The 22,372-nt window shown below is 41.4% G+C and overlaps 1 protein-coding gene and 1 long non-coding RNA gene across 2 annotated transcripts in view; one reads left to right on the top strand and one right to left on the bottom strand.

Moving 5' to 3' along the window:
• The first annotated feature begins 2,952 nt into the window (after positions 1-2,952).
• Positions 2,953-22,372, top strand: part of oafa (OAF homolog a (Drosophila)) — a 28,354-nt gene continuing 8,934 nt past the window's right edge. The window contains exon 1 of the mRNA XM_061682536.1: positions 2,953-3,582. Within this exon, the coding sequence (XP_061538520.1) occupies positions 3,364-3,582 (219 nt within the window). The 5' untranslated portion in view covers positions 2,953-3,363. The remainder of the gene's footprint in view (positions 3,583-22,372) is intronic.
• LOC133405572 (uncharacterized) lies at positions 7,648-15,964 on the bottom strand. The gene is made up of 3 exons (XR_009768961.1): positions 15,781-15,964; positions 10,333-12,774; positions 7,648-8,200 (listed from the first exon to the last, which is right to left on the bottom strand). It is a non-coding gene; the product is annotated as an uncharacterized LOC133405572 (long non-coding RNA).

Genomic DNA, 22,372 nt, shown 5'->3' with positions numbered 1-22,372 from the left:
GGTTAGGCAAAATACACCACAAAGACATAATTACATTCTTGATACGAGCTCTTAAATTGACTCATTTTAAATGAAAGATAATGGAAACTGGTTAAATGTGTGACTATATATGCACTATTTTCTGATGGCTTTCATTGAAAATGAAACCAATATACAGGTAGTAGTTGTTAAACATCAAAAGTAAGCACATAGTGATGATGTAAGATTGTGCATCTTATCTCATGCATTAAAAAGAAATGGTGTTCAAAGATGTCAAGGAGATTTTTGTATCATTTTGATTTTAAGGAAGGTGAGGAAGATGGATTATGATATTGGAAAACTTCTCAGTATGATGCAGTGTAGTACTACACCACTGCAGACGTCCATGTTTAAAATTGCCAAAATATGTTCAGATGTTTAAAATTAAACCACAAAACGTCATAAAAGTAGAATTTGTGTATTTTTCTATTCAATTTTATTTTTTTCCTACTGATTTTATCTAATATTGACATAGCTCTATTGATTGGGGCTAGGGAGGAAGTGCCCCACTAAATCTAGCAAATAGTGCTGTGTTTCTTTGCTCACGCTAACTGTAATGATTAATTTGTAAACTCCATAATCAATATTAATCATGATCAAAAATAATAAGTGTACATATAATAGTTTCACCATTAGTTTATGGGTAGTTAGGATTGAGACTGATGAATCCTGCTTAGCAACATGGCCTCAGCAGGAAATCTAGATTTTTTGCTTTTTATTTTTTGGTAGGAAAAGAAAACTCAATACATCATTCCACACTGAAAAATTTCCTTTAAATGTATTTGATTTGGACATGTACATTGGTTGTGGATGATTAAAATGTGGTAAATTGACATTTGTAGCGGCTGAAATAAGTACTTAACACACCACCATTTTTCTCATTAAATATATTTCCCAAGGTGCTATTGACCTGAAAATTTGAGGTCCTGTGGTTTCGGCCCATTCCTCCACACAAGCAGTCTTCAAATCTTGAAGGTTCCGTGGGCTTCTTTATGGAGTTCTTTCCATAGATTTTCGATTGGATTCAAGTCAGGTGATTGGCTTGGCCATTCTACCAGCTTTATTTTTTTTCTTTGAAGTCAATTGAGAGTTTCCTTGGCAGAATGTTTTGGATCATTATCCTGCTGAAATGTCCACCGTGGGTTCATTTTCATCATCCTCGTAGATGGCAGCAGATTTTTCTCAAGAATGTCTCGGTACATTTGCCCATTCATCCTTCCTTCAATAATGTGAAGTTTACCAGTACCATTTGCTGAAAAGCAGCCCCACACCATCATGTTCCCACCTCCGAACTTCACTGTTGGTATCGTGTTTTCAGGGTGATGTGCAGTGCCATTTCTCCTCCAAACGTGTTGTGCATTATGGCATCCAAAGATTTCAATTTTGCACTCATCTGACCAGACTATATGCTCCCAGTATTTAACTGGCTTGTGCAAATGTTGTTCAGGAAAATTTAAACGAGCTTTGACATGCTTTTTTTTCAGCAATGGGGTCTTGCGTGGTGAGTGTGTGGGGCCATGGTGGCGGAGTACATTACTCACTGGTTTCCTTGTGAGAAGAGTATCTGCTAATTCCAGGACTTTTTGAAGTTCTCCACAAGTAGTCCTTGGCTCTTAGACAGCTCTTCTGATTATTCTTTGCACTCCTCTGTCGGAAATCTTGTGAGGAGCACCTGATCAAGGCAAATTTATGGTGGTGTAAATTATAGTTGTCCTGAGACAAAATGTAAGTGCAGCTGTAATAAAAGTGATATGCTTTGAAATATCAAATAGCTTTGTAAAAATTTCTCTTGTCCTTCCTTTTTGAAGACCAATTTACATCTCAAATCAGATAAAATACGTTTTAAAATAGCTTTGTATTATGATTTTGTTGCTATAATCTTGCTTTTATTTGTTCAAACATTTTATTTTATCACAGACATATTTAAATTGTAGAAATTATATTTTGAAGTTTTGTCTATCAGCATACTTTACGATTGAGAGGGGGGGAAAGTGAACTACATGACTCAGCAGAAATGATATCATCAAAAAAAGTCCTCTCTTCTATTTTTCATATTTTCCACTGTTTCCAGCCGTAATGGACTCAAAACAATGCAACCTAGTTATATTATCAGGGGAAAAAAATCAAAGATTTTCTTTTTTTTATTATTTAGAGTTTCTTTTTGTTTTTCCAGGTACTGCGGTTTCTTTACACGTACGTGTTCTTTACACGTACGTTCCAAAAACATCAATGGTAGGTTAATTGAAGACTCTAAATTGTCTGGGCTGTGAATGTGAATGGCTGTTTCTTCGTGTGTGCCCTGCGATTGGCTGGGTGTATGGATGGTCTGTTTTTAAAAAATATTGGTGGCTAAATTGTCCTCCAATTGTGAAAGGACTCCAATCTATTTTTGGTAAGATGTTTTGTATTTTTCCCTTCCTCATTTCCTTGCATTTAATTACCTTCAAGCGTTGCAAATTCCAACAGGTGTGGACCGTATACAGCGGATATTCTAAAACTGTGGTACCACTAGTGGTACGAGGTCTCTCTCGTCTAATTGTATGCGAAAAACACACTGAATTAGATGTTCAAAATGTACTTCAACTTTATTTTAATCCAATACAGTACATTTGTTAAGTACAGGTCAGTTGTATTTAACTTTTTAGCACAATGCATTTGCATTCAAACTTTTAGAACTGTTTGTTTTCAAACATTTATTGAGGTCAAACTTTTTTTTATTTCACTTTTATGAGGCAAACATGCATCCTTATTTACGCAGGCAGCTTTTTTTTTAGGAATAAAACCTTTGGATCTACGCTCCTGTATTTTAATGTTGGTTATCATGGTTGTACTTTTTGAGGTGGTACTTGGTGTAAAAAAAAAATTGGAGAACCACTTGTATACAGTATAGGGGTGGGGGGAAAGAAGAGTGTTCAGTAGAGGAGTATTATTAGTTGAGAGTGCATAAGGAGGATCACATGAGAGGCCTCCTTCTTCTTTAGGGGGATGGGCAGCTAGGCCAGTGTGTGTGCGTGTGTGCGGTTCCAAGAGTTTACGACCAGCACGCACTCACGCACGCTAAAAGTTTGCAGTGTGGAGCTCCTCGGCTCCACGCGTGGAAAAGTTGTGCTCCGTCAACACGGAATAGCAACAACGTGCTACCATTGGACCGGTGAACTGCTTTTATCGGAACAGAAAGCCTCTCAATGGAAAGGGGGAAGTCGTCACAAGAAGTGAAGCGCGGTGATTGAGCGCCTTTTGAAAAAAAAAAAAAAAATGTGAGGAGAAGACTTTCGATATGAACGCATACATTTGGATGACGCCTCGACTCTTCCTGGCTTTGGGTTGGCTTCTGCGTGTTCGGGGATGTGTGCGAGCGCCGCCAAGGTTCGGCTTCTGCTGCTGTTGCCGCTGCTAATCGCCTGCGCCCTGGGACTGGGCTCCGAGCTGAGGGTTCGGGTCCGGCTCGCCGACGGGATGGTGACCGAGGAGGTCCTGGAGGCGGACAGCGAGAGAGACGCCATATCGGTGGAGTTCAAGCAAGGAGACGGCACCCTCGTCACCTTTGTGGTCGACTTCAAACAGGTGAGAGATGAACTGATTTCCCCCTTCGAGTCGCAAGCTGAGAGGAGGTTGACTGTTAAGTTCGTTTGTAAAGAAACGCTTCCTTTCATTGTGGTGTGTCGAAACACCGTATCGATGCCAATGTGGTATTGATAAGTTAAAGTGGGCTCTTATTAACTTGTGCTTTGAAAAGCCATCTCTTCTACAGAGGGCTACTCCACAAAGGGGGCACGCATTTCCTATTCAAATGGCAATAATTGAACCCTGTGCGTCCGAACATAATGCATAGGGAAGAAAGTGCTTCAAATAGCAATGTGACTTAAGATTTCCCCAAAATGCTGAGTCTGGTTGGAATCACCCCTTCAACCTGAGTACAACGCACCATGAGTTTTGAAAATCGGTGGGAAAAATTACCTTCTGCCACATTGTGGAAGTTTAATTGATCTGTACGTCACTATCTGTTGCTGCATGGCATGAACAAAGATTTAAAAAAAATAATAATAATTCTCTGTAAAATATTTGCGAAACCAATTAAGTGCAATTATAGAATTGCCTGAAGCACACCTGATGATCTCTCACGGCACACTGGTTGGGGATCACTGAATTAGGCAAATGAAGGTGACATTTATTTGGATAGATTAGAGGGGAAAAAGCAGCACGGCGGCCTAGTCGTTCACATGTCTGCCTCACAGTTCTGAGGTTTTGAATTCAAATCTTGCCTCTGGCCTCCCTTGTTCAGTTTACATGTTCATCCTGTGCTTGCGTGGGTTTTCTCTGGGTACTCAGTTTTCCCTCACACTTTCCAAAAACATGCATGTTCAAATTTCCTGAAATCAGGGATCATCTGCATTAAAAGTGTCAAGGGTAAAAATGTTTTGCCTTTTGTACCAGTAAAGTTCCAATAACACACAGTCCTTGTTAAAAAGTGCATGACCTACAGTCCTCAGTATTATTTACTCAGGTGTTTGACCACAAGCTCCAAAAAACAAACTGATGGCTCAGAAGTATTCATTAGCTTCCCCCTTCCTTATCAATCAAGGCTGAAATCAGGCTTCCACAATTGCCTCCACAGTACCAAAGCGCTTAGGCTGTCATAAACAGTGACTTATTAAGAGTCATTTTCTCTTGTTATCGGTACAGTTTTTTTGGGTATCAGACCGATGAGTGTGACATCTTCACCCCCCCCCCCCCAATATCGGGCCGATAGTTATCATGCACCCTTACAATCAACCATTCACATTCACACTTATGGTCAATTTAGAGTCAACCTAAGAAGCACGTTTTGGGGATGTGGGAGGAGGCCGGAGTACCAGGAGAAAACGCACCCAAGCGTGGAAAGAACATGCAAACTCCACAACGGAGATTTTCCAAGAGCGATTTCAACCCAAATCTCCTGACTGTGAGACAGATGTGCTAACTATACTGTTTCTACCCTCCTGCGAATATAAAAAAACAAAACGATGGGAATCCATGTTTTTTTTCTCAATAATTAGTGGACTGTAATGCAACAGTATTTTCCCAGCACTGTAAAAGTGTAAAGGCATACCACCCCAATAACAAGCTGTACAATATACATGCATTCACGTTCAACTACTCATTAACTCCTGAATGCCTTGTTATTCCAGCCTTCGCAATGACCTCTGGCATCCAGTTGATTACCAACCCTAACATAACAACTAGTTAACGTGCAATCTACACTATTGTACTTCATAGCACTAATTACTGGATTCCGGTGCAATGGTTTGTGCCTTTTCTCGGGCCCAAAAGGTACATATGTAAGTATGCTCCCATGCTGTAAAAATCAATGGTACAACAGCAGGACCTTTTTAGGGTAGCACCCTCAAGGTACATTAATGTACGTTTTTTTTTCTGTGCAGGGAACACAACTCCTGTGGTTTACCCAGTGGTTAGCTCACAATGGTCTCTTCTGAGGGGTTGATTGCCTAGCTTTAGTCTACAGTGCAGAAAAATACCCCTAAAAGCCCCAACCCCCTGAAGCTAAGCATAACTGATTTTCATTCATGTTTTTCTCAGAGGTCAAGACAGCTGTTCATACTTGGATGTGGGATGCCCCCACCTTCCCGCTCTCACCCCTTTCAATATCCTTAAACCTGAGGGCTCCCAACCCAACGCTCATGATCGGAGACCATATTTAGCATTTTTCTAAAAGTAGGCCAGCAGATCCAGTGTCCCTTTCCTGACCGACAATCAAATTTGGAAAGCTGTGTTTCGCTATGGAAAATGACTACCGGGAGACATGTCAATTGCGGACGCTACAAGTCCAGAGCATAAAGGGAGTGTATGGTTATGGTTGTGTGCGTGGTGGAGGTGCTCCCAGTGCAAAAGCATGTGTATGTGTGTGTGATTGGTTGCTGTCACACAGAAGCTGACAGCCTGGTGAGATGTGAAGGGGGAGATTTACCAGGATTAAGTGGGCATGTCTGACCTTTTTGATCCAGTGCGTCTGCTTGGCTAACCAAAATGGCTAATTTGCAGTTTAGGAGAGTGAGAGAAGAGGCCATTGCCCCAATAATTGGTGACCCCCCCCCCACCCCTCGCTACTCCCCCTTTCTAGTCGCCACAATAAAGGGACATACGCTGAACCTTTGAGCTGAGCGGCATTGCCGGGGTGTGCAGAGGCCCCTTTTTGGTGCTCCCCCACTTATCCAGACACACACATGGTTTTGTTTATTTGTAATAGAACCTCTTAGATCACTGTAGTCTTCTGCTGCTTTATCTGTTCCAGTCCAAGGCCCCCCAACTCTTTTTTTTTAAACTTGCGTCTTCCTGTTCTCGTCCCCCTCCATGTGTTTTTTATTCAGCTCTGCTTGCACTATCTCCAAGATTTATGGAAAGTTGGATGAGCTGTCACTTCCAGCTGCCATGAATCTTCTGTGCATGTGGGAAGAAGAGCGTTTTAACAGTGATGTTAAACACTTGCAGCATTACTCACAACGGCTTGGCCATGATATGCGAGTTGCATTTCAAGCAAGCGTAGTAAAAAGTCAGCTTTTTCACCTTATCAGAATAAATTTGACTTTCGTTGGAGTGAATATCTTCCTCTTTTACGACATTTCTGAAAAATGAAACGGGTGTTGCTTGGAAAAAGCGTGACAAAGCTACGTTACCACCGAGCGGCACTTCAGTTTTATTCACTGAGGTGCAATTTGGAGCAATAAACGCTGATCTCACTTGCTAGTTTTGGAGGCTACGTAATGCCAGTCAACAGTTTCATTTGAGCTGAACTTATTGTATTTTTTTTCCCTAACCATCTTCAAAGGGGACATGTTATGGAAATTTGACTTTAAGTGCCACTATCCAAATAGTTGGGTCTCTGTGGAGTGCCTGCCCACCCATCAAGTGTGAAATTAAACAAATAAGTAAGGCCAAGTCTACACGAGAACACATTTGTACTGTATCTGCAAAGTTTAAAAAAAAAAAAAAAAAAAAAGAGTTTTGGGTGCCTTAAAATGATCACTTTTGAAACTGGTCCCAGAGTGGATAGATCTCAGAATGCTGCTCATGCGTTTTCGTGCTTTTAACATCCTGAGACGATGATGTGGTTGTTCGAGTTATCACGTGAATACCGTCGACAACAACACAACAATCAGCGTGTTGATGTCCTTTACCTTGGTGGTGATCTGCTGCTGCTTTCATTCTGAAGCAGAAGTTCTACCTCGTCATCAGGCCAGTGTTTCATTTCTTGCTCGGTTCGCCAGGGCTTGGCCCCTGGTCGTCAATAAGATGCATTCGTGGCTTTTCCACCAACCAGCCCAGGAACTTTGAGTTCCTGGTAGTAAATGGCCCATATGGTTTGTCTTTCCATCACAGTTATTAATTTAGGGTAGCTTAATCAAATGAGGCTGATGTTGCTCAATACTGATGTGATCTAAAAAATGCTGGTATTTTAAGCATAGTTAAATTAATATTTTATATCCTAATCTAAATTTCAAATATTTTTTTCTACCTTTAAAACGTAACCCTTTATCCAGGTGAGGCAATTGAGAACTGATTCACATTTGCAATGCCAACCTGGCTGCAGACAATCTTTGAGGTGGGGAATTTTATTATATACAGGTACCTAAATAGAAAAAAAAAGACTGTACATCGCAAAGATTTATTTCTGAACATATGAACACAGACAAAAAGCTGGGCTTCATTTCCTTGTTTTGTACTATGGCAAACGTGGCATTTTTTCTGCAGGCTGGAGGAGCTCCTGCTTGGGAATGTTTATTATTGTTTTTACCCCGCGACTGACTGAATTGGACCATCAGAGCGTCCCCATCGGCCAGTCTCACGCCGGTGTTCGTCTCCTCTGGCCTGGCCGACGATGATGCAAACGCCCGTTTGGGCTCGGACCTCCACTCCCTAGCGGGACCGAGTCAGCCAGCGGTGGACCTTGCTGCCGGGGCGGTGGTGGATTTTGCTGCTGAGCCCGTGGCGGGGGTGCACCTCCCGGCGACGGACTTTGCCACCAAGACGGCCATCGCAACATAAGCTCGGGGAGCACAGAGTTTGTCTAGCCTGCTTCTTGTCCGCCAAGTGCCACTCAGGGGGAAAACGTAAAGATCGGTGTTTGGAAGTTTCTCTTTTCAATGTATTTTAATCCTCTCATTTCTAGCCTTGCGTGATGGTGGATCTGTGAATGAAAAAGTAAACACTTACAGAGGTCTGTCAACCAATCAGTGTTTGTAGGCACACCCCGCCCTGCGAAAGTGTTCCTGGTAGCGCTCAGAAGACCCTACGTGCCAGGAGGAACAAAATAATAGAGTGGGAACGTTTTGTACCGTGGTAGTTTTTTTTTTTTTTTTTTTTTTTTTTTTTTTTTGGTGGGGACACAGAGGGAACTCAAGCTATCGGGGTACCTCGGGAAGTTCCTGAAAAGGTTCCTGCGGTGGAAAAGCCCCCATTGTGTTGGTCTACAGCAGTGCATTTCTAGTTAATACAGTAGATTGTTTTTGCATGGAGGGGATGAATCCCTGCTTAACCAGTCAATGAAACTGCAGTGTGTCAATATTATGCCAAACCATACCATAACATTGCAGTAGGTACAGACAGAAGGATGCTGAAAAAGTGGTAAGTCTGCTGCAACCAACTGTATTAGAGGTAAAGTTTTATATTTTTGTTGATCTGGAGGATAGAAATACAGTTCAAAGCAGTGAATCACTGAGAGGGTCGGCCCTCCTTTTTACAGGGGGTCCTCTACTCCGAATGCCTAGATCAGACTACAGGATTTGAGCCCCAATATAGGCTATCTCAGGCAATTTTCCCATATCTGCCTGACATATTTTGTCGTGAATGACAAAACCTCTTGTGACATAATCCATGAACTACGATTTGGCCCTACGATATCCCTACAACGCCAAAACAAAGTCCTTTTTTTGATATCTTCCATGTTGTGTGACATATCGACAAGTTTCAGACAGTGCACCTTGACGTCAACAAATAGGATCGCATATTGTGACCAGCGCATCACCTCCCATGCTTGCTGTTGTCAACATACTTGGTCACCATCAACACTTTTTCACACGCACAAACCAATGTTTACCGAAGCTTTGATTGTGATTGATTATATTATATTATGTTCCCTCTGTACTGCCCCCTAGAGGTCATTGATGTTTTAACTTTTGTCTAAAATGCTAGAATAATTTTGAGCTGGGATGGGCTCCAGCACACCCGCGACCCTAGTGAGGATAAGCGGTACAGAAAATAGATTGATGGATGGATGGAGACAGTACTCAGTATACGGTACCCAAGTATATATAATAAATGAACAAGTCATGTAAATGGACACATTGCTCCATCTTGTGATCGGATCGGTTACCGGTTTTTTAAACTTGCTGATCGGTGATCTGCCCTAAAAATCCTGATCTAAAGCCTACTTTATACCAGATGTTTACTGTTCTGCAGAGGCAATTTTAACCCCACGCACAGTTGCATATTAAAAAAAGTTAACTGCATTGAACTCGAGATCGGTGACGCGCTTTATTTTTTTTCTTCTCTTATTTTCCTGTAGAGCCTGTTTGTTGACCTTTAGTGGAAATGGCAGCCTATTGGAAAGTGGTTTGTCTTTTGTCGACCATACATAAGACACTTAAACCAGAGCTTTAGCAACTGATCACATTACATTTGCACGTTCAGAATTTCAAATGATCATCGGCATTTTAGAAAAGCAATGAATTTCGAAGGAGCAAGTTCCAAAAAGCAATACCTATTACTGGTTGCTGGCTTTTATATATATATATATACTTTATATTATATATATATAAAGTAGTGGAACGTTTTCTGAATTGTAATGCCTTAAACCGCTTTTGCATTACTTTTCAGTTACTTTCACAAAGACAAGAAATTCTGCAGGAATGACAGAATGGAAGGTACAGTCAGATCATGCAGGAAGGTGGTGCAGTGTAGTGCTAACTGGTGGTGAGGAGGATGTACTTAATGTCAGATTTTATTTTACCTTAAGTATCAGTGGCTGCCTTCACAAGTACACACTACCTTGAAATAAGGCAGATACCGGCCCGATACCGATGCCTGGTATCGGTACTCGACCATTCCTAGTAAAAATGCTCTGGCATTATGACTCATATACCACTCTATTAGCCTGACATATACCTTTCAGGCAGGTGGAGTCGGAGCCACGTCATCCTTGTGGAGAATACTGTAGATGTTTTAAAGCTAAATACGGACGACAACACTAAACCTGAATACAAATTATGGTGTGCAAAATAGATGTTGAACTCTGCTCGGGTGGCGATGGAGGTGGCTGACCTGCGAGTTGTGGCGTCAGGCTATCCGGCAAGTACAGAGTTTCTCAGGTCCCTTCTCCCACTCCGCCATTCTCATTTTGGTGCTGTTTGCCATGTCAAGTACAAAATAAAGAGAAGTAAGCGATGGCATAATCACTTGTCCTGCCGGAGTTTTATTTAAAAACTAAAATGCCTTGTCTTACAGGCTACATTTTAGTAAAATTAATAAGGTAAAATCCAGAAGATGGTGAACTCTCTATATTTGTGCAGCTGTGGTCAGCCAAGGCAGCAACAGATGTATGAAGGCAGTAATGGTTTTTGATGTTTTATGAATTCATAAACTATTTCATACTAGCAAACAAAGCAATTATTTCCCAAGTTTAGGTTACCACTCTTGTCTATCCTGATTATGTACAAAACGTTATGGATACGCCCATCTTGCTGTAACAATGAATTGGGTATAATGGACACGAAAGCACATTGTGCATAGGGAAATGGAGTGTTGTAGAGCTTAGACTGGCTCCCTGGTTATCCATGACACATTTTTGGCTGACGTCTCTTCTTAAATCTTTGAGCTTTTCCCATCCAGTGACTTTTGTTAAATTTATTTTATTTTTTCACTGAAACTTTCTGGCTGTGAATTTAAGTCTTTCTTTTCCTATTGGTGAGAAATGCTGCTGCTTGCCAGTGATGCAGTTTAAGCTTTCTCCCATGACTGTCCCTTCACCACACCTTGGCTCGCACTGTGAGTGCTGAAAAACCATTGCACTTTGTCACTTGCACAAAATTAACTTTTTTTTTTTAACAAGCAAGTGGCACCTGTTCCAGGAAATGTTGATTCCAACACGACCATGGCGTGAACTCACCCCTATAGCCTGTAGTGGCTCATTACTATGGATGGGTGAAGTCATTTATGTAATCACATTCACGCTCGGTTCAGATAGGTTCAAATAAAAGTCATCCTGGACCTCAACCCCCGATGAATACAGTGATACCTAAAAATTCCCAAAAGTCGTCAACTGACAAAAAAGAAAAACTGAAAAAGGAAATCTAGGCACTGGAGTTGACTGCGTTAGTCGGAATGGGTATCGTTAAGATTTTAACAATCCTACTTTTAACTATGCTGCATAGTGCTGCTTATCAATCTGGTACTTTAACGATATTCTAATTGGTACAATTTTTATTTATTTCATTTTTTTGGGGTGGGGGCAGTAAAACACTGCTTTTTTAAATTAACTTGTCTTGCTGCTGCAAAAACATTGTAAGAAAACGGAAAAATAAATGTTTTGAACAAATGACTATTATAATGTTAAACATTATATAAACCATTATTTAGAGGAAAAGAAAACGTGCTTGTGCTCAACAGCAGCGAACAAAAAGTGTGTCTTAACTTTTTTTTAAATTAATGACCAGTCTCCTCAGTGCATCTCTTGGAATAAGATTATATTGTGCAAAGGCTTTCACAATGTGTGTTGTCTGACGTGCTCCCTCCCGCTCCGAGCCTCAGCCTACACCGCGTGATGTCAACTCTGTCAATTGGGTGAGTGAAACAATAAAATACGTCTATGCCAACATTGTGACAGCTAACAAGGTAAACGGTTTGTTGCACTTTTGCACTGTTGGTTTTTAGCGTTTATTTTAGTCTTCAAACCAATTAATTTTTCATTGCGTACGGAGCAATGACACTCAAAGAGTGGACCTTGTTGCGCCACTTGGATAATAAGTGGTTTTCCTTTTGCATTCTGAATGATTTTTATTCTCAAATTCCCTGATTTATGGAATGGTTTCTGATGATCAGTGTAGCCTGTATCCGGGTGGAGCGCTCCAAGGTGGGCTTCCGTGGGACGTGTACCCACGCTAAGTCGTCTCATGCTGTCGATCTCCTGCTGGTAACACTGACTCTTGTATGCATCTAATGCAGAGTTTCCAGCCGCAGCACAGCAAAGGTGAGTCCACTGCATATAACACTGACTTTGCTCACATAGCATCGTGAGCTGCGCACTCTGAGGTTACGTCCCGGTGGATAACGCGTACTAAGTTGCCCGCAGGAGCTAGTTGGCAGTTTGAAGCCATTTCATTCTCCTGGCTCCTACACAGTCATTGGCCGACTGTCGGCTTTTTGGTTACTTGCCTTTTAAACTACCGGTACTAAAAAAATTAAAAAAATAAAAAAGATAAACGGTTTTTAAAAATTAAAAAAAAAATAAAAATGGCATTGTGGATTCTTGTTGGATTCTGTGCCATATCTGAATTTGATATCTGAAAACATAAATCAAAGCACTTTAACCAAGCGTCTCCTGTTCTTCTTTCACTTAGCCACTCTTTGTTGCCTGTTGATTTAAAAAAAAAAAAAATCCTTCCCTTCGAGTAGCACATGGGGCCCCCTTTGGCCTCTCGTGGCCCCTCGGTCCCGAGTGATGTCTTTATCCTTCATCCTCCTCCCACCGACAGACCAGATGTTCCTCTGTAATGGTGCAGATAAAGAAAATGCTTTGGAGAACGACCAACTTGATGCACCTGTTTCGGCTCCCACCCCCCCATTCTGTGATCACAAGTACTCAATGTGGCTCCCAATGAGAATCATAACCAATTGGGAACAACAAAAAAGACAACAAAAATCGTTTTAACCTACCTCCACGTACAATCCCGAGATTTATTTAGGTTTTTAGGCTTATTTGTGTGCAACCTACCTGAGCAATGTGGGAGGGAAACCCATTTAATTGAGCCATAAATATACAACGACAGGGAATGATATTTGGAATAAATTAAGATAATGCATTGTAAAATAAAACAGACTCTTATTGTTGTAACCCTTATCTTTTCTAGTGTGTTGCAACAGGATATGAAATCAGCAGGACACCAGTCACAGGCTGAATGGGACAGCAGCCATCTCCCTTGTTTATTCCTTATCTATCTAGTTCATTTCCTTTCCTGTTAGCTGTCTCATTTCCCGAATGCAGTTTTCCCACAAACTAATCCATTGGTGGGATTATTTGCATTGTGTGTGCCATAAAGTTTTTTTTTCAAAGGTTACTTTCCATAGCTGACAATAGAACAGCCATAGGGGTGAGCGCATCTCTTTTTTGTATTGTTTTTAATGTCATTCACTTCCAGTGTTTTCCATTTGGCTTTGCTCTTTGGACAGCCAGGTGTGACCAAGCCCAAATGTGACGCCGCATTCCTGCCGTCAGAGCCTCTGTAATTAGCTTCAAGTCAGGCATTTCTTAGCAACCTTTTCTCCCGCTCCTTTTGTATCCCCTTCCACCCATGTGTCTCCCAACATGATCTTTAATCCCTGCCCAGCACCTGAGTTCTCGTTTGGGGCGTCCCCTTGTGCACACCAAAGCAAACATCCTCCCCCATCACCAAACATCTCAAAGCTGTGTTGTTTTTAAAGGGAAACTGAGACTTTTAGGTTGGTCACGAGCGTCTTGGATAAACCTTTTGATCATGTAAGGTTTCTACAAACAGAAGCCAAAAGGGGGCGACTGGAAGGCTATGATCCTGAAGCTGCATGATCTTGCATTCCAGTTGCTTTCTTTGTAGCGTCCTGTAAAAGAGAGTGCGATTGTCGTAAGGCAAGAGGTTGTCTTTTGATCACGGTTTGATAGTTTGTTATCTGCCTTTTCATCTATTATAATACTAGCGGCAGTCCATTTTCTTGTACTGTAGGAAACTGCAAAGAACACTCAGTGAACGCATCAAGGATTTTATTCTAGGGGACTAAAGGCCGCAAGGAATATCATCACTGCAGCAAATTGGAGACTGTGGAGTGTGGCACTGCAATGTTCAGTGCTAAAGCACAGAAACAAGGAAAGCTGCGTGATCATGTTTTTCCTGTCTCAAAAGTTACATTGGCAAATCTGCTCAACCAAAGAATGACAGACACTGGTTTACGTCAGCCTTTTTGTGTATGCTTGGCACGATTGGAAACCTGGCGAACCAGGCATCAGAAGAAGCACCTGGTAGTACCATAACTAGGGCTAGGAGGTATAAATATAAATTGAATCCCTTCAATTGCTCAGTCATTCACAAGCAAAAACGGGGCGAGGTTCACCTCTTTGTGAACAAGTGCGTGAGAAAATAGTCGAACAGTTTAAGCACAATGTTCCGCAATGTACAATTGCAAGGAATTTTGGGATTTCATCATCTACGGTCCATAATATCATCAAAAGGTTCAGAGAATCTGGAGAAATCACTGCATGTCAGCGGCAAGGCCGAAAACCAACATTGAATGCCCGTGACCTTCGATCCCTCAGGCGGCACTGCATCAAAAACCGACATCAATGTGTGAAGGATATCACCACATGGGCTCAGGAACACTTTCGAAAACCAAAATACAGTTTACAGAAAATACAGTACATACAGTTTGGCGCTACATCCGTAAGTGCAAATTGAAACTCTACTATGCAAAGCAAAAGCCATTTATCAACAACACCCAGAAACGCTGCCGGCTTCTCTGGGCCCGAGCTCATCTAAGATGGACTGATGAAAAGTGGAAAAGTGTTCTGTGGTCCGACGAGTCCACATTTCAAATTGTTTTTGGAAATTGTGGCCGTCGGGGCCAAAGGGGAAAAGAACCACCCGGACTGTTATGGATGCAAAGTTAAAAAGCCAGCATCTGTGATGGTATGGGGCTGTGTTAGTGCCAATGGCATGGGTAACTTACACATCTGTGAAGGGACCATTAATGCTGAAAGGTACATACACGTTTTGGAGAAACATATGCTGCCATCCCAGCAACGTCTTTTTCATGAACGCCCCTGCTTATTTCAGCAAGACAATGCCAAACCACATTCTGCACGTGTTACAACAGCGTGGCTTCGTAGTAAAAGAGTGTGGGTACCTGACTGGCCTGCCTGCAGTCCAGACCCATTGAAAATGTGTGGCTCATTATGAAGCGTAAAATACGACAACGGAGACCCCGGACTGTTGAACAGCTGAAGCTGTACATCAAGCAAGAATGGGAAAGAATCCCACTGACAAAGCTTCAACAATTGGTGTCCTCAGTTCCCAAACGTTTATTGAATGTTGTTAAAAGAAAAGGTGATGTAACACAGTGGTAAACATGACCCTGTCCCAGCTTTTTTGGAACGTTTTGCAGCGATAAAATTCTAAGTTAATGATTATTTGCTAAAAACAATAAAGTTTATCAGTTTGAAGATTACATATGTTGTCTTTGTAGTGTATTCAATTTAACATAGGTTGAACATGATTTGCAAATCATTGTATTCTGTTTTTATTTATGTTTAACACAACGTCCCGACTTCATTGGAATTGGGGTTGTACTAAGAAACCACAGCGGAAGCTTAAAAACTCCACTGTGACACAGTAAAACTGTTCCGGCACAAAAGGTATACAGATCCTCCATTCTGCTTAACCTAACAGCCGAACATGACGACAAAAAAAAAAAAAGCAAGTGCTATTAATATAGAACATTTGAAAAAAAGAACACAGAAATGATTCTTACCTATGAAAGGTTATTCCCAGTTCCCTTGTTGTGAGTGTACGGCGTTGTGTGCAACCGTATGCAGTACAATGGGAAGGCATCCATTTTATCTTGGCTTTCATGCCGTCCACAAACATGGAATGCGAACACACTTTTCCCCTACTAGCATAGTGTCACCATAGGCACGCAGCTCATAGGTGTGCGTCCTAGCTACCTATTGTTCATATCTATGACATCAATAGACCAACAAGCAGGAAAAGCATCCTGGTAGGCTGCTAAGCAAGCACTTCCAAATATGGGCAAGTTTGCACTGGATGTATTTTAGTCCTTTTTGAAGATTATAGACATAAAAACAAAGATTAGGAACAGGTGTTTTTGTGAAAATGATATGAAAAAATTTCCCATTAATGTACTGTAAAATTTCATTGAATAGAATTATCTTACTGTGTGTGTGAAATACATGTTTTGCTCTTTGAACAAAGTGATTATATTGCAACTGATGTGTGGTTAATTTTGTGCACAAATGTATACCTGTTTTGAATTTAAAACAGACAATATTTTATTTTTGCAATTAAGATCATTCCGTGAAAAAAAACCAAAGCTTTTTTTCCTCTGATGTTTAATGTGGCGTCTAAGTTAGATCATCTTTTTGAGGATTCGCAAAGAAAAAGGGTATACGACGGCCCGTTATTCGCTGCTTACAGCTTTCATTTTAACATTGTTTTTATCTTAATCATGGTTCACTTGTTTTTCTACTTGTATGACATTAAAGAACCTGACTTCAAACAAAGCCTGTCCAGGAAATAGTTATTTTTTTAATGGCTAAAGGTTGTGCGCTAAAAGGTGATGTAACAAAGTGGTAAACATGACCCTGGCCCAGCTTTTTTGGAACGTGTTACAGCCATAAAACCATAAAATGATTATTTGCTAAAAACAATCGTTTATTAGTTTGAACATTAAATATCTTGTCTTTGTAGTGTATTCAATAAAATATAGGTCAAACATGATTTGCAAATCATTTTATTCTGTTTTTATTTATGTTTAACACAACGTACCAACTTCATTGGAATTGGGGTCGTAAATTTAGGAGTTGCCAAGTTAGTTTAGCGCTTGCCGTTAAAGCAGGGAGGATAGATGACTGACGTGGACGCGTTGATTGATTTTCCTTTATTTAAAAAAAATAAATAAATAATAATTTTTAACATCAGCTCGTAGCTTCTAGATTCATGGTGGATGTGCTTATAGCCATATTTACACAGCTGACGTCAACAAACGTTATAGCGATTAGTCGGTAGAATCCAAATCTATACACTAAGCCAAAATTTTACCGTCTACTGTATTTACCACATACACCGCGCACCCCTCATAGTACCTACTTTTTTCAGTGGAAAATTGTCACCCTGTACCACACAGTGGGAAAGGCAATGGTTGGCTAGTTTTTGTTCGTTGATTAGCAGAATTATACACAAAAACTTGAAAGAGGAATTTTTGTCGTGGAGCGGCACAACAGACTAGGATAAAGTTGAAGCATTTATTAAAATTTTTGTGTACAGTATGCTTGCATTGGGTTTAAGTGAGACTTTAGGCCACCGCATCTAGAAGTTGGACCATACCGGCCTGGAGTGGAACAGTCACAGTTCGTGAGATGGACATGTTTAGAATTGTTTGGTTGGAACTTGGCAGAGGTCTGTAATCATTGTGAGTGTCATGTGTTGATCATCCCAGTTTTTTTGCTTCCACTCATCGATCACGTGATTCAAATAAACATTCCATGCATGGTCAATTAGCCACAAAGCTGCCCCATTATCCAGTGTGTGGCATCAGCACTCCTTAGGGACCATCCATCAGCCTTATCATGATTCCCGGTCTGAAAGAGAGGATTGGAGAACGTGATAGGTGAATGTTTTGCTCAGCTACTGGCCCACTGTTTTTGTTGTTTGTGTGCGTGTTCATGCATGTGTATATTTTAAATGACCATCTTTGCTAAAAAAAGTGAGCTATTACATTGATTCGGCTCTAAAACATTGTCACATTGAATTATTTGTTCTGGTTTTGACTGTAGGCCTTGCTGGGTTACGACTACAGTGGCTGAGAATATTCTCTGTAAATGGCACCCTTTGAGGCTCTGAATAGGCTTTTTGTGCGCCTCTTAAATAATCCGCCCCACCAAAGGTAACAGGCAATGACAGCAGCACCCGGCTCTCTCCTGTTTTAAAGGTCTTAGTATGACCCACTAGTCCGGTTGCATGAATGCCTGCCTGTGTTTGGCTGTAGGGCATTGGTGGTTTGCCTGCAAAGTCTTGGGAGTGAGGAAGCAACGCTGAGGAATCTGTAATTGTGTGGGTTATTTACACCCGTCCTGACATTTGTAGCTCTCTGGTGGGTAAAAGCCTAAGGCGACACCATTCTTCTTCTTTTTTTTTTTTAATATGATGACGACAGTTTAAGCTATAATGCCCATACCTGTTGATGCACACAAGAAGCTCGATGCTGGTGGGCAAAAGCATCAATTGTACATGTTAAAGGATTTGTTTAACATTCTTGGCAAACTACTTTGTTTCTGATTCTTTTTGTCTGTAGTTGTCAAGTGCTGTAGAGTGAGTGACTTGTGGTACTCTTGGTAAATCAAGTGTTTGGGAATCCTGAAAGACTTATTTTAATTAGCCGACTGCTAGTGTCTGGGTATTTAGGGACAAGATGATGTCATTTTTAGAAGCATGTTTGCTTGTAAAAGCACAACTGATTATTATCTTAGCGTCACCTAAACCGCTAAGATGGCAACACATTATTACTTTTTTTTTTTTTTTTTTTAAGGCAACAACCTTCCTTTTGTTAATAGTTGAGTTGAGATGTTTGCATTTTCCCCTTAGGGGAAAACTCAATTTAAATTCTTGGTTCGTATGCAGTGAAATGCAGCCCTAAGTCAGTGCAAACTGTAGGCCGATCCCAAGCCCGGATAAATGCAGTGGGTTGCGTCAGGAAGGGCATGGAAGACTGGACCACTACACCCAAGGCGATTAGAGAGACAGGCAGGTGAGTACTTGGTGTATCTTCTGGCAGGAAAGAAGAGAAGGAGACTTGTTGGTAGAACCTCAACGTACAGGAAACATACAGGGAAAGAGGTTAGCTAAGAAGAAGTGGGGGACACTGAGAGGACCGAGGAGAGGAGAGAGGAATACATTGAGATGCGATGTAGGGCAAAGGCAGAGGTGGCAAAGGCCAAACAATAGGCATATGATGACATGTATTCAAGGTTGGACAGAAGGAGAAAACGATCTATTCAGGTTGGCCAGACAGAAGGATAGCGATGGGAAGGTTGTGCAGCAGGTTAGGGTGATTAAGGAGAGAGATGGAAATGTGTTAACTGGTGCCAGTAGTGTGCTGGATAGATGGAAAGAATACTTTGAGGAGTTGATGAATGAGGAAAATGAGAGAGGAGGAAGAGTAGAGGAGCCAACTGTGGTGGCCCAGGAAGTGGCAATGATTAGTAAGGGGGAAGTTAGGCATTAAAGAGGATGAAAAATGGAAAGGCAGTCTGTCCTGATGATATTCCTGTGCAGGTATGGAAGCATCTATGAGAGGTGGCTGTGGAGTGTTTGACCAGCTTTTTCAACAGACTTCTAGCAGGTAAGAAGATGCCTGAGGAATGGAGGAAAGGTGTGCTGGTGCCCATTTTTAAGAACAAGGGTGATGTGCAGAGCTGTCGGCACAATAAAGGAAAGTGAGCCACCCGATGAAGTTATGGGAAAGAGTAGTGGAGGCGAGACTCAGGACAGAAGCGAGTGTTTACAAGCAACAGTATGGTTTCAAGCCTAGAAAGAGTACCACAGATGCATTATTTACCTTGAGGATGTTGATGAAGTACAGAGAAGGTCAGAAGGAGCTACATTGTGTCTTTGTGGATCTAGAGAAAGCATTTGACAGAGTACCCAGAGAGGAACTGTGGTACTGCATGCGGAAGTCTGGAGTGACAGAGAAGTATGTTAGAATAATACAGGACATGTATGAGGGCAGCAGAACAGGGGTGAGGTGTGACAGGAATTTAAGGTGGAGGTGGGACTGCATCAGGGATCAGCCCTGAGCCCTTTCCTGTTTGCAGTGGTGATGGATAGGCTGACAGATGAGGTTAGACTGGAATCCCCGTGGACCATAATGTTTGCAGATGACATTATGATCTGCAGTGAAAGCAGGGAGTAGGTGGAGGAACAGTTAGAAAGATGAAGGCATGCACTGGAAAAAAGAGGAAAGAAGATGAGCCAAAGTCAGACAGAATATATGTGCATGAATGAGAGGGGTCGAGGGGGAAGAGTGAGGCTACAGAGAGAAGAGATGGCAAGGGTGGAGGACTTTAAATACTTGGGGTCAACCGTCCAGAGCAATGGTGAGTGTGGTCAGGAAGTGAAGAAACGGGTCCAAGCAGGTTGGAACGGTTGGAGTAAGGTGTCAGGTGTGTTTTGTGACAGAAGAGTCGCTGCTAGGATGAAGGACAAAGTTTATAAAACAGTGGTGAGGCCAGCCATGATGTACGGATTAGAGACGGTGGCACTGAAGAGACAACAGGAAACAGAGCTGGAGGTGGCGGAAATGAAGATGTTGAGGTTCGCTCTGGGATTGACCAGGTTGGATAAAATTAGAAATGAGCTCATCAGAGGGACGGTCAAGGTTCAATGTTTTGGAGACAAAGTTAGAGAGAGCAGACTTCAATGGTTTGGACACGTCCAGAGGAGAAATTGTGAGTATATTGGTAGAAGGATGATGAGGATGGAGGTGCCAGGCAAGAGAGCAAGAGGAAGACCAAAGAGAAGGTTGATGAATGTCCTGAGGGAATACTTGAGGGCAGTTGGTGTTAGAGAGGAGGATACAGGAGATAGGCTTACATGGAAAAGGATGACTCGCTGTGGCGACCCCTCACGGGACAAGCCGAAAGGAAAAGAAGAAGTTTGTATGCAATGAGGGAGCGATGTCAGAATGACGTGCCTGCACCTTGATCAATTTGGGCTTTGGTGCCTTGCTTGAGGGCACGTTGCCAGTGCTCTGGAAGCAAACTGGCATCTCTCTCTCTGTACCAAATTTTCATGCTTGATCTGTAGGCTTTACATGATAAAAAAAACGATAACCGATCACTGATCCGATCACAAGATGGAGCAATGTGTCTTTTTAAATGACTTGTTCGTTTAGTCTATATACTTGTGTACTATATACTGAGTGACTTCAAAAGTATTCTCTATTCAAGTCATGTATTCTAATCAGTCAGGTCCAACCAACATTACATGACAGAAATAATGGGTGCTAACTTACTAATTAAGTTATTATCATTAAATTACTTCACACACACCAACATTTTAGAGCATGATTCGACAGAACGCTGGCATGTTTACGTATAACCATTAGTGCTACCACTAGCTTGCCAGGGTACATAATGTTTTGTTGCCTGCTTGCGAGTAGGCTTGCGTATTAAAAGTATGTGAACATACTTCAAGCAATCCTTGAATTAAAGTCCTCTCCCAAGCACCGATGACCATCAACACACGGTTTTCCCCATTTTGTTCATATCATACACACTGCGCGATCCATTGTTGTTGTCGCCGCCATGGTAACGAGTGTATCCGATCATGTTTGAGTTGATCGTAAAAGATGGGATGTGGTGGTATCAGAATAAGATTTTATTGCAGTTGTGAAATACCAAATTTGTCTTGTCGTCTGATCCACGTATTAAGTGTTGTTTGTCCCACACCACCGACATTTTTTAAAATAACTTTATTGGTTGTCAGATATTTACAGTACTATGTCAAAAGACGCGACAAGGCTAAAAATAAACTAGCTTTTGGATTCAAATACACTCTACATGATGGCGACACGGAGTAAATGTCTTTTCCTCTTTTCTTTCAGTAGAAAGTTTGTTTTGACCTTTTTCCGTTCTTTAGTAATCAGCAGTAGAACATGGGTTTGTTTCAGCAAAATGCTGATTTTGAACAATGACTTTGACGCTAATATTTTTTTGCTTTTGACATCTCAATTTATAAAACAACAAACAAGCCAGAGAAAGGGCTTTTGACAGTGAAATAATAATTTATTTACAGAAATAAAACCAAGAAACATGCCGTGAGCAATGCCAACTCGCTGCATGGCTTGAATTTAACATCAGTCGGGTTTTTTTCCAATGGCGTTCCTCATTCACACATTGAACTGCATCATCTTTTTTTAGGATCGTGGCACACTTTCTACTAACTACAAATACATACGCTCTGCGAGTGTCAGGTGCCTAAACCTGTCCTTCAAACTTTTCTCTCCCTCATCATTGACATGAAGAGCCAAGATTTACCCCCTGTTCTCAAAAGCCGTCTTTTGAGCTCAAATCCACAGCGATACAACACCCCCATCTTTGTCAGTAGAGTGACGTAGAATCTTGAATTTCACAGGTGTGCTGGGCAAGACCTCCTTCCGCGCCTAGACAGTGAAAAACATGCATCCATATATTCCTCGGTGACAGTAAATGTTTGGATTACAGTTGATGAATTTAATCCACGACAGTAAATGAGTTAAAATAGTGTATACAGTATTTGGAACAGTAATTACTCACGAGTGAAATGCTAATCCGGATTTATACATTTGT

Source organism: Phycodurus eques, chromosome 7, assembly GCF_024500275.1.
Source record: "Phycodurus eques isolate BA_2022a chromosome 7, UOR_Pequ_1.1, whole genome shotgun sequence".
NCBI lineage: Eukaryota > Metazoa > Chordata > Actinopteri > Syngnathiformes > Syngnathidae > Phycodurus > Phycodurus eques.
This window is presented reverse-complemented; position numbering and strand designations above follow the sequence as displayed.